General features: G+C 36.1%; 1 protein-coding gene and 1 long non-coding RNA gene across 26 annotated transcripts in view; one reads left to right on the forward strand and one right to left on the reverse strand.

Moving 5' to 3' along the window:
• The window catches only part of LOC105231504 (protein pangolin, isoforms A/H/I/S), a 454601-nt gene that overhangs the window by 7696 nt on the left and 433770 nt on the right, over window positions 1-13135 (forward strand). For 9 of the 25 annotated variants that reach the window (XM_049460025.1, XM_049460004.1, XM_049460017.1 and 6 more), the window contains one exon: window positions 207-758. The exons of 7 other annotated variants lie outside the window; for them this stretch is intronic. Coding sequence is in view for 10 of the 18 variants with exons in the window: in XM_049460020.1 (XP_049315977.1) it covers window positions 633-758 (126 nt within the window). In the remaining 8 variants the exon portion in view is untranslated. The remainder of the gene's footprint in view (window positions 1-206; window positions 759-13135) is intronic. 9 more of the 25 variants (XM_049460000.1, XM_049459998.1, XM_049460022.1 and 6 more) reach the window with 1 other exon arrangement.
• Window positions 5907-8438, reverse strand: LOC125779633 (uncharacterized). The gene is made up of 2 exons (XR_007423420.1): window positions 8241-8438; window positions 5907-6076 (listed from the first exon to the last, which is right to left on the reverse strand). It is a non-coding gene; the product is annotated as an uncharacterized LOC125779633 (long non-coding RNA).

Genomic DNA, 13135 nt, shown 5'->3' on the forward strand with positions numbered 1-13135 from the left:
GATCAAAAGTTAGTTGTTTTAATATACCATAAAATCATAAAAAGTATTTAAGTGAGAAGAACAAAATTAAATAAGGTTTGTTTTCAATAATATTATTGTAATTATATTTTTGTAAGTATCTATTAACATACAAATATGCATTTTTTAAAAATAGCGATATCGAATTGTATTAAAGAAACACAATCTTTTTTATACGTATAAATTAGGTTAGAACATTTAATTTAGCTCGAAATTCAAATAACAATCAACAATCAACAATCAAGTAATCTACAATCAACTATGAACAATCCACACTCTAGCATCATCAATCAACTGAATATACATTTATTTACATACATATGTAATAATATATTTTGTAATCATATAAATGTAGGTGTGCTGGCAATACAATTAATTGGGCGATCGCAGTGTGTGAAAACAACTACGATAAATTACAGATTGTAATTTGCAACCTCAACTTGCATTTCGACATACACACTTATTCAAATTTGTATATAACATTAACATGTAGCTAAAATTGTTACCATCATGTACACCTTGGGCTTTAAAGATATTTTAATTTAATATCTCCAACCATGTGTATGCATAAATAACGGATATAATAAAAAATATAGTAAAAGTTATTTCATAAAATGTTTAAGATTGGCGGTATAAAAGAAAATGCATTTTTCAAAAACAAGAAGGAACATAGACTAAAAGTGTTTAATGCAAAAAAACATGCGAATAGTCGAGGACAACGAAAACTTTTCAGGAGTTGTGTAAGTAATAAATTACGTTTAGTTCCTTCTTAATACACAAATGTAGCAACTGTAACCTTATGTGTGGGTATGTAATTAAGTACGTATACATAGCTATATATGTACATACATACATTTGCATGCATGTCCATATTTATGTACGTTTTTATCCAACGATTATTTAAAATTGATTATTATGTAAGAATGGGTTTTGAGTATTAAAACAGCGATATAGATATCAGAAAGCCAACTGGAAGTTGATATTCGCATATTAGTTAAATTATGAGGGCTAAGGGGTGCATTGAACCGATTTTATCCAAGTTTGGTATTACGACATATAACCAGATAGATACTCTCCGAGTTTTATTAAGAAACCTCATAACATGTAAGGTATAAATTGAAGCAAATTATTGAGAATTATAATCTTAGAGGCTTGGGGGAATTTCGTCTCGATTTCATCTATTTTATTTATTATGTGAAAAAAGATTCTCTAGAAAATTCAAATGAGTTCTTTTATATTTTTTTTGGAGCAGAACTGTTACGAACAAGAACATGAAGCGTGTCACCCGGATACAAGCGACACGGTCTCTTTGTGTTTCCTCGTCGCCTCCTTGCCTACCAAAAATCAGTTTGAGCTACAAAGGACTCCATATGCGCATGCAGTCTTGCTCGTGCTCGGGCAACGCGCTTTGTAATCCTGTTCATAACGAGCCATCTCGACAGGCAAGAATTGATTGTAAACTAACTGTATTGCTGTTCGTATTGCCTGTGGAGACTCCATATTGCTTATGGAATACTAATTAGTATGCCATATATTGAAAGCAATGAACTTCAGCAGTTTGACAGATCAGTTTACATTTCTATGAAAATTTCGAAGAGGCAACACATCCCATTTACACATATGTACATATATCGACGGCAGTTTCATTTCGGTAATATTAAATTTAGTAGAGCGAGTATTAAGACGGTTGTGTGAAATTACACAGTACAACAGCTAATCTGGGGGGTGAGAAATTCCAAGTCAGGGTGATGGTACTAGGTCAGTATAGTAAAACCCTCAAAGGGTTTGGCGTTTGGCGTCAGTTTTTTTTTATGACCTTTTAAATTTTTTCCTTATCTTGATGTTTTTTCGCGAACCACTTGTCCGATTTTGATGAAACAAATTTAGAAAAATTAAGAATTACAATTATATTTGTTTTTATTCAAAAGAGTGTCATTTAATGCCTTTTTTATAAATTTTTTTAAGCAATATTTATTAAAATAAATAAAACAAAAATAAAAAATTATAAAAATGTTTACTTTATTTTTTTAGTGGTTTATGGCCAGAAGTCTGGAGTTATTGGGGAAAATTTATAAAAAAAGGCGATAAATGACACTTTTTTGAATAAAAACAAATAGAAATTGTAATTCTTAATTTTTCTAAATTTGTTTCATCAAAATCGGACAAGTGGTTCGCGAAAAAACATCAAGATAAGGAAAACATTTAAAAGGTCATAAAAAAAACTGACACATACGAACGCCAAACCCTTTGAGGGTTTTACTATACTGACCTAGTACCATCACCCTGACTTGGAATTTCTCACCCCCCAGACAATAATCCAAAAAATGTTCCACAGTGTTATAAATATAAAGTACATTTTTAAAATAATTCAATAGATTTTTCCAAAAAATTAATATTTAGTTTAATATTATTAATTAGCAGAAAAATTTTACAAAATGGTGAACGAGCGAAGTCTTAAATTTACTAAACTTATACAAGCATAAATAAAAATACCATTGCTCATATTAAATTTATTATTTTAATTGGTATATAAAATTTATGCTACAATTATTATAGTCCGAAAATATGATCCTTTTTTTCAAGAAATACATTTGTTGAAAAACGTATATTTCTCCTGTTTTTTCATCCATATAAAAATTTAAACAGTTCAAGACCTCAAAACATGCGCTACATCTGATCAAACTTACCTGAACGACGCCTTTACGCATATGATTATGTATGATAACAAGCATTGTACTCGTATAAAGAAGATATGTACCGAAATCGGTTCGGTAGAACTTGAGATATCATGTCAACCACCTCAAAAAAGTAGTTTCGAGAAAAACGCGTTTAAAGTTTAGCAGACAATTCTAGTGAACACGGGCGCCACGTCACAAAATCGGCTGTATCTCCGAAAATAAGTCGAATTTTGAAAAATCCTTCCCAGGTCATATTTTTGAAAGTCTAAACTTTCAAAATATTCAAAAAAACGATTTTTTCAAAATCCTAGACCAGAATACCCCCTTAAAATACACACGTTTTAATTGACACTGTTATTTAGACAGCTGCACGACTGTAGGCTCTCAGTTGTCGCTCTCGCTAACTTGAAAATATTTTTAAATTTGTCGACGACAGTAGAGAGGACAGTAGGTTTGATAATAGAGAGAAGTGACACCACTAACATGTAAAATGTAAAATTATTCAAAGCTCTAACAAACATGACATTGTTTTACAAATATTAGCATAAAATAGCTCTGTTAAATCATTTGTAATAACTATTGATAATTTAAAACAAATAAATTTTCCTATTTACTAATTTTTTGCACAAAAAAATTGAACGAATAAAGGGCCATTAGTTTACAACTTACCAAGCTTTGCGTGACACTTCATACTGAAACAACTAAGCGCAGAAAACAAAGAGTATGCCACAATAAACGGTTTGCTTGCGGTGTTCTTCTGTAATAAAAATAGCAAATTACCGGACCCATACAAAAGGAGAAATTCCCGATAATGAGCCACGAAAATGTCCGTGTATAAACCAAGATTTACATACATACATATGTATATGACGAGGTTTTTATCTTTCGCTTTACGGAGCATCTCGACACGACATTTAAAATGAGAAATGATATTTTGATTTATGCTTGTATAAGTTTATTAAATTTAAAACTTCGCTCATTCCCAACCCAATTTGCATAATTTTTCTTTAAATTAATAATATTAAACTAAATATTAATTTTTTTGAAAAAATGTTATTTTGAAAATGTACTCTATTTTTATAATATAACACAACCGTCTTAATACTCGCTCTTCTAATATTCATATTACCGAAATGAAAATGCCGTCGGCATATGTGCATTGGATATGTTGCCCCTTCGAAATCTTCATAGAAATGAAAACTGCGCTGTCAAACTGCTGAAGTGACAGCTTCTAGCTTACGATACATGGCAAACTATGTAGTATTTATATCTAGTAAGCTATGAGCAATGTGGAGTCTCCACAGGCAATGGGCACGGCAATGCAGCTAGTATTCTATAAATTCTATCGTGTCGAGATGCCCAGTTAAGCAAATTATCACATTTTCGGGCTAGGCGCAAGTGCCTATACCAATTATCTAAATGTGAGTGTATATCCTTCTTATAGGGATGTATGGGTATGTACTTTGGCTAGTTGTTTAAATATACCAAATTTGCCTTGGCTGGAAATTTTTTAAAAATCTTCAACAAGTCGTTTAAGTATGATCTGGCATAGGAAAAGAACTACATATCTGCACAGTGTAGAAATTCGAAAATTCTCTCTTATATTCAATAAAAATATAAAAAAACAACAACTCAGGCAGAAAATAAATCGTATGTACCCCCTATTGTGACAATGCCTCGCACGACCTTGGGCACAAAGCAAACCTTCATTGCATTGCTCATAAAATCAACTACCTGTAAGGCTTTATTTTATAAACATATTTTGTAGAACGAATTGTAAGACTAGCATATTTTTCTTCTTACTCATTCTTTAAACCTAGGAGATTTCACTTCACATTTCATTGGAAATCCTTACTCGGTTACCGTCATCAACTTGGGTGTCAGACGGACGGCTATTTGGCCGTGAGAAACTGTTTGTGCATTAGTGAGATAAGCATGTAGTAGGTAGATAAATTACGTTTATCCATACATTTGAGATTGTACGTTCCATATACATGCAAATACATGTATTTTATACATATGGACCATATTAGCGTGAGTTTTTGGTATATTAGGGTGCGTTTTTACGAAATATATTTTTTATATCAAGAAGTTGGTATTTTAAGTTTGCCACGAAGTTTGTAACATCTAGAAGGAAACGTTAGAGACCCTATAAACTATATATGTTTGGGTAGTGATTCTCTCTCTACAAATTCACGTATTCAGGAAATGTTCTACGGATCATTCTGAAAAACTTTGCCTATGATATTAAGAGTCTAAACCCGGTTTCGCCAGCGATATTCCAGCCGAAGTTTAAAAATCTGAATATTCGGTTGTATGGAAGATATGTAATATAGTTGCCCGATCGGACCGATTCCGAAAAATTATCAATAGAATATCAAAATGCATTTACGTATTAAATTTCATTCGCATGTCTCACAAACTGATCAAATTTGTATTATACTTAAAAAACTTCGCCCTAATAATCGCAAACTCGAAACCGCTTTTAGATCCATAGTCTCTTAGGTAAAGTTGTTCAGAATGATCCACAGAACATTTTCCGCATTCGCAATTTTTCCGTTTTTTTAAACAACCCGCTCTAATAATGCAATATAATAATTTAATAATCCGATTCTCCTACTTGAATGAAATTGTTTAGGGGACTACTTAGTAGAAAAGTTTGATCAGATATTTGATTCGTGTTCAATTATACTAATTCTAGAAAATGTGTTAAAAAAAATTTCGATTCCAAATATTGAGTGGTAATGCTTCATTAGATAACAAAAACAAATCGCTAATTTCCGTTGCTTCGCCAGTTTTTTTTAGATCCTGTTACTTATTCATTTAATGCTCTGAGGAAGAATATGAAAAATTCTGACCAGGTAAATAAATAAATTTTTCATTTGGTTGTTGGAGGTATACACATATTTTAATGGCGCCTAATTTCATAGTCCTTGAGTTGACTACCTTAGATGAGGCTTCCACTACACTTTTTACAGATTCGTACATGCATAGTATGTTTTAACACTTTTTCAGTTAAATTTTGCAAACCAAGCTCAAGGTGTACTGTATTATATACGTATGTATATACCATAAAGTCAATTTCCGGAATAGCCTTAAATGCGCGTAGCGACTCACATTTAATGTCTTTAAGGGGTTACATACATACGTCCAGCAGCACCAAAAATGCGCTAAAAGAAAAACTGTTTTCAGAAGGGATAACAATAGAAATAAATATAAAGAAATTTTATGCAATGTTTATTGGTACTTAAAGCTTATAAAAAAATGTATTTTAATTTTTCTTTACAAAAATTAGTACATAAAATATCACGTGACCCAAAGTACAATGAAAAAAAGTTGCTCCACGGTCTGCATCATTTATCCTTGAAATGTTGATGGATCTGGCAAAATAAAAAAAATCTTGTAAAATGAAGTTGTAGTTTTAGTCTGTCGAGCCGAATTTTTTAATTTCGAAAAATTTTGAAATTTGCGGAATTTAGAAAAAAAGTATGCGTTTTACGTTATAAATGTCACACTTTAATTATGTTTATAAATTTTTTTAATAAAAATATCGAAAATCCGGCTCGACAGACTATAGAGAAAACATTTTCGAATATTTAAAAAAAAATCGCATCAAAAAATGTTAAAAACTGTATGAGTTATCATGCAGACCGAAAAACGCGTTTAAACTTTCATTTGCCTCAAACGAAGGACAGCTACCTGTGTGCATTAAACTTTCGGGTCGGCTTTAGTATACCGTCCCAGGATTTCGGGAATAAAATGGGTATGGTCGGATAGAGGAGATTCTCCAGATCACGAATATACATGTTTATAGCCGCAGGAAGCTTATAGTTTCCGAGTTATTCGCGATTGAAGTTGAAAATTTTCAATATTTTATTTACATATTTTCGATATATAAAATTAACTTTGCACTTTTATTTTTCAATTTTATATACACTAACATCACTTATTCATTTGCACACATTTATTTTATATAATATAGTGCAAAAATAGCTTTTAATATACATTTAAATTATTGTTGAACTATTATTATTTTAGAATAACAAATAAATTACAAATTGTCAAATAATCAGTGTTACCTTATCGACATCATTTGTAACAATAAATTTGGTCGGTCCAACTTTGTATCTATGGGGAATTTTTACAATCGACTTTCACAGAAATACGCCTAAAACTATAAAGAATAATAACCTATAAAAAAAGAAAATTCGATTTTTTGAAAATTCTGGACGTATGTAACCCTTTAATTGTTTGATAATAGATCTAAGACTTTTCGTCAGTAATAAAACGTTATATAATATCCTGGTAGTCGAAAAGCATTGTTTCACAAACGTTAATGCGACGCTGTTTTTTGAAAAAATTTAGTGATTTTGGAACCAATGTGCTTCCTTTTTTCTTTGAATCAAATGATCTTTCAAAATGATTTTCATTGATCTTTCCGATATTCCAACGATGCCAGTAAGATCTCTGATCGTTAATTTCTTGATGTGTTGATAATGAGTTGATGGTGATAGCCGTCCTGAACGTGGTTCGTCGTCAACGCATTCTCGACCCTCTTTGAATAATTTGTACTCATCAAAAACACTTGCTCGCGACAAAGAATTAGCACCAAAGGCCTTTTCCTACATTCTGAATGTTTCGGCCCCAGAAATTGGATTCCGCACACCAAAGTTAATACAACTTCTTTGTTGAATAATTCCACTCATCGTAAAAATCGCCGAATGCACTTTATGCACTTTAGAATGACAAGCCTATACTAAACACTAATGATTATTTTGATGTGACATTTGGCACATACGAGGTGTGTTCAAAAGGTATCGCGAATTTTGTGTTTTTTCAAAAATTATTTATTTATTCATGAATATCTATTTTGCCCCCTTCAAAGTAATCCCCATGAGATATTATACACTTGTGCCAACGGTTTTTCCAATCTTCGAAGCACTTCAAAAAATCATTTTTTTTTCTTCTTCAGCTCCTCCTTCGATGCCGTCTTTATCTCGTCAAGAGAAGCGTAACGTCGTCCTTTCATGAGCCTCTTCAGTTTAGGGAACAAGAAAAAGTCACAGGGGGCCAGATCTGGGGAATACGGTGGCTGCGGCATCATTAGTGTGTTGTTTTTGGCCAAAAAGTCGCGCACAAGCAACGATGTGTGTGAGCAGGGGCGTTATCGTGGTGCAAAAGCCAATTTTTGTTCTTCCACAAATCCGGGCATTTCTGGCGGATTGCTTCGCGCAAATTGCGCATAACTTGATGGTAATATTCCTTATTGACCGTTCTTCCCTGTGGCAAGAACTCATTATGCACCACGCCCCTGCAATCGAAGAAAACTGTCAAGTACGATTCGCGATACTTTTTGAACACACCTCGTACATACATATGTATGTCACTGACAGTCATACCAACCAAGAAAACAAGACGAAGGAGTCTTCGCGCGAAATTTATATAAAAAATGTCTTACTATCTTTTGTACACATGTACATATATATGTACATTTACTTCCATATAAGTATGTATTTTTAGTAGCGAACAAAACAATATCGTTACCGGCAGTAGAAGCTGCTAACAACGTATACAGATGTATGTATGCGTATACAACAAGAACTTAACAATATTTGTAACTGGTTTGTCGTTGCGTTGGTGATTGTAGCGGAAACCCTACCGTCACCGACATCAAGACTACCAAACTGCTTCACAAAATCGCTGTTATGCCGCTTAAGAGTTATTACCACGAGGCGTTGTCGCTGTTGCTGTCTCTGACAACACTGCACCAGCAGTCCCTCTGAGCATGTGTTGTACGTTGCTCGAACTCTCCGACCATATACCAAAGTTGTATACGTATGCACATGTATGGAATTATATGTAAGCGTAAATGAATGTACATATCTTGTTTACTGGGCTTGAATGTTAGCTGGCATTGTTTTGGTTTAAAATTTTTTATAGCTTTCACTTAGCGGCTGCGCTGTGATTTTTGGTCTATGTGTAGCTGATACCTGTACAAAGTGCCATGCTTATGAACCACTCGTTGTGCCTAAATGAGTGCCAGTTTGGCAGCCTGCTTGCGCAGTCTCATATGGCTGGTTAAGACGAAAATAATAACAAGAAGAACATTTAGAAGGTTTTTTGCCTGTTAGCGTTTTCATCATAGCCTTAACACATCATTAACGCTGACAAGACCTATCTCCTCTGGACTTATAACTTAAAACCACTATACAAACATATTTACAACGTGTGTAGGGTATGAACAGTTTATACTGCCTTGGCTCTATTTCACATTTCAGTTTGCCTTATACTTTTTTTTTAATATTTTCTTGCGTATTTTTCCGACTTTCTTGGTTATTACTTTTTTCTTGCATCATTCTTGAAGAAGTTTTAAACGTGTATGCGGTTTCTTTGCAGTTCGTTTTTTTACTCTTGGATTTTTTGCACAATCAATAAGCTATTTAATGATACAAAGTAACATTTATTAAGGCAAATGTACGCTACTTTTGAATATACAAGGTGCGTTCCAAAGTAAACAGGACTTAAAAAAACGGAACAAATGGGGTTTTTCGACAAAATCAATTTATTTTATTCAAAATAGTCTCCTTTTGCTTCAATACAGCTTTTTGCACCGCCCAAAAGCATGTCACGAGTGTTCTTATACTTGTTGCCAGTATGCCGGTGCAAACCTTTTGAATGGCCTCTATGTCTGCATAAAGCTTTCCTTTCATGGGCAAATGCATTTTTCCGAAAAAGAAGAAGTCGCACGGTGCCATATAAGGTGAATACGGACAGTGGTTAATGGTTAAAATGTTATTTTTGGTCAAATAATCGGTCACAAGCGTCAATCGATGAGACAGATTCTGAGCAATTTTTGGTCGTCAGTCAATTTGTGCGGAGCAAACCGTGCACACACTTTTCGTAAGCCCAAATATTGGGTCAAAATACGATAAATCGATGTTTGGAGATGTTCCATGAATTTCAATGATGATTTTTGGTGAATTCACGCACAGTTTCAATGGAATTTCCAGTGATCACGGATTTTGATTGCCCCACATGTTGATCGACATTTATGGGCTCACGACCACTTTGAAAACGTGGTTTACTCGTGCACTCTGCTATGGGATAGGCAATCATCGCCATAAACTTGTTTCATCAATTGAAACGTTCCGATAAAAGTTTTACCAATTTTAAAACAAAAATTAATGTTGGCTCTTTGTTTGAAGCTCATTTTCGCACCGATAACACAAACATACTGACACTTACAACGCACTTCACTTCTAATCGATGAAATATCATGAACTGGACAATCGATAAAGATAGCAAATTCTAACGCACCAGTCGACATATAGATGGCGCCACCAGGGGGAGCTAAATCCAAAAAGTCTTGTTTTTCTTTGGAACGTACCTTGTAGAAGCGTATTTGCTTTCAGTTTTAGCTTATAGTGTTTACAAGTGACAGCCAATATCAGTCGTTGAAATTACTTTGGAACGTACCTAGTAGAAGCGTAATTGCTTTCAGTTTTAGCTCATAGTGTATACTAGTGGCGACCGATATCAATCGTGGAAATATCGATGTTTGTTTAATGTGATGCATCACTTAATTTCGATGCATCGATGTTTTTATTAGATGCATCAATTTTTGTGTAATGTTTCCGTCACATGGTCCCTGTGTCTGATGTTTTCATGTTTTGTTGAGGAAATTGTAATTTAGCAAAATGAAAATTATGACAACATATGGAAAATAGTAATTAAATACATAAATACATATGTATTCCGACTCAGTTTATAAAATATTGTCGTCCTCATAAAATTCTTAAACGTCTCACTAGGTCAAATATGTGCTTCTACAACTCGAACTTGCTGGTCGATGCCATTTTGCAAATGTTATTTCATGATAACAAATGCCCACGCAAAAATTTATCTACTTTCAGTGGCATTAGATTTGAAAGTTAGTAAGCATTAGCTATTCAAAAGGCCACAGAAATTATGAGGGTTAATGCATATATCGCATGAACTCTTTAGATAGTTTCGATCAAGCTGAAAACTCTTTTAGTATTTGGACTGACCATCATACGTTAGTTCAAAAAAAGTAAGAAAAAGCAAAGTTCTACTATAACCGAATATTTCATAGTCTTGCAACTTGCAAGGATTAAAGCCAGGAAAGTACCTTCAGGAACATAAGGCCTGTTAGTAATGTGGAGTCTAAGTCACATTATTAATTTTCTTAACATAACTCACATCTTCTTCTTCTTTACTGGCGTAGACACCGCTTACGCGATTATAGCCGAGTCAACAACAGCGCGCCAATCGTTTCTTCTCTTCGCTACGTGGCGCCAATTGGATATTCCAAGCGAAGCCAGGTCCTTCTCCACTTGGTCCTTCCAACGGAGTGGAGGTCTTCCTCTTCCTCTGCTTCCCGCGGCGGGTACTGCGTCGAATACTTTCAGAGCTGGAGTGTTTTCATCCATCCGGACAACATGACCTAGCCAGCGTAGCCGCTGTCTTTTAATTCGCTGAACTATGTCGATGTCGTCGTATATCTCGTACAGCTCATCGTTCCATCGGATGCGGTATTCGCCGTGGCCAACGCGCAAAGGACCATAAATCTTCCGCAGAACTTTTCTCTCGAAAACTCGCAACGTCGACTCATCGGTTGTTGTCATCGTCCAAGCCTCTGCACCATATAGCAGGACGGGAATTATGAGCGACTTATAGAGTTTGGTTTTTGTTCGTCGAGAGAGGACTTTACTTTTCAATTGCCTACTCAGTCCGAAGTAGCACCTGTTGGCAAGAGTAATCCTGCGTTGGATTTCTAGGCTGACATTGTTGGTGGTGTTAATGCTGGTTCCTAAATAGACGAAATTATCTACAACTTCAAAGTTATGACTGTCAACAGTGACGTGAGTGCCAAGTCGCGAGTGCGACGACTGTTTGTTTGATGACAGGAGATATTTCGTCTTGCCCTCGTTCACTGCCAGACCCATTTGCGTTGCTTCCTTGTTCAGTCTGGAGAAAGCAGAACTAACGGCGCGGGTGTTGAGACCGATGATATCAATATCATCGGCATACGCCAGCAGCTGTACACTCTTATAAAAGATTGTACCTGCTCGGTTAGTTCTGCAGCTCTAATAATTTTCTCCAGCAGCAGATTGAAAAAGTCGCACGATAGGGAGTCGCCTTGTCTGAAACCTCGTTTGGTATCGAACGGCTCGGAGAGGTCCTTCCCGATCCTGACGGAGCTTTTGGTCCCGCTCAACGTCAGTTTACACAGCCGTATTAGTTTTGCGGGGATACCAAATTCAGACATTGCGGCATAAAGGCAGCTCCTTTTCGTGCTATCGAAAGCAGCTTTGAAATCGACGAATAGGTGGTGAGTGTCGATTCTCCTTTCACGGGTCTTTTCCAAGATTTGGCGCATGGTGAATATCTGGTCGGTTGTTGATTTTCCAGGTCTGAAGCCACACTGATAAGGTCCAATCAGTTTGTTGACGGTGGGCTTTAATCTTTCACACAATACGCTCGATAGAACCTTGTACGCGATGTTGAGGAGGCTAATCCCACGGTAGTTGGCGCAGATTGTGGGGTCTCCTTTTTTATGGATTGGGCATAGCACACTTAAATTCCAATCGTTGGGCATGCTCTCATCCGACCATATTTTGCAAAGAAGCTGATGCATGCTCCTTATCAGTTCTTCGCCGCCGTGTTTGAATAGCTCGGCCGGCAATCCGTCTGCCCCTGCCGCTTTGTTGTTCTTCAGGCGGGCAACTGCTATTCGAACTTCGTCATGGTCGGGCAATGGAACGTCTGCTCCATCGTCATCGATTGGGGTATCGGGTTCGCCTTCTCCTGGTGCTATGTGTTCACTGCCATTCAGCAGGCTGGAGAAGTGTTCCCTCCATAATCTAAGTATGCTCTGGGCATCGGTGGCTAGATCACCTTCGGGGGTTCTACAGGAGTATGCTCCGGTCTTGAAACCTTCTGTAAGTCGCCGCATTTTTTCGTAGAATTTCCGAGCATTACCCCTGTCGGCCAGCTTATCAAGCTGTTCGTACTCACGCATTTCGGCCTCTTTCTTCTTCTGTCTGCAAATGCGTCTCGCTTCCCTCTTCAACTCTCGGTATCTATCCCATCCCGCACGTGTTGTTGTCGATCGTAACGTTGCGAGGTAGGCAGCCTGTTTTCTCTCCGCTGCGACACGGCACTCCTCATCGTACCAGCTGTTCTTTTGCACTTTCCGAAAACCAATGGTTTCGGTTGCAGCTGTACGTAAGGAGTTTGAAATGCCGTCCCACAGTTCCCTTATACCGAGTTGTTGACGAGTGCTCTCAGAGAGCAGGAGTGCAAGCCGAGTAGAAAATCGTTCGGCTGTCTGTTGTGATTGCAGCTTCTCGACGTCGAACCTTCCTTGTGTTTGTTGGCGTGCGTTTTTTGCTGCACAGAGGCGGGTGCGAATCTTG

This window comes from Bactrocera dorsalis, chromosome 6, assembly GCF_023373825.1.
Source record: "Bactrocera dorsalis isolate Fly_Bdor chromosome 6, ASM2337382v1, whole genome shotgun sequence".
Lineage (NCBI taxonomy): Eukaryota > Metazoa > Arthropoda > Insecta > Diptera > Tephritidae > Bactrocera > Bactrocera dorsalis.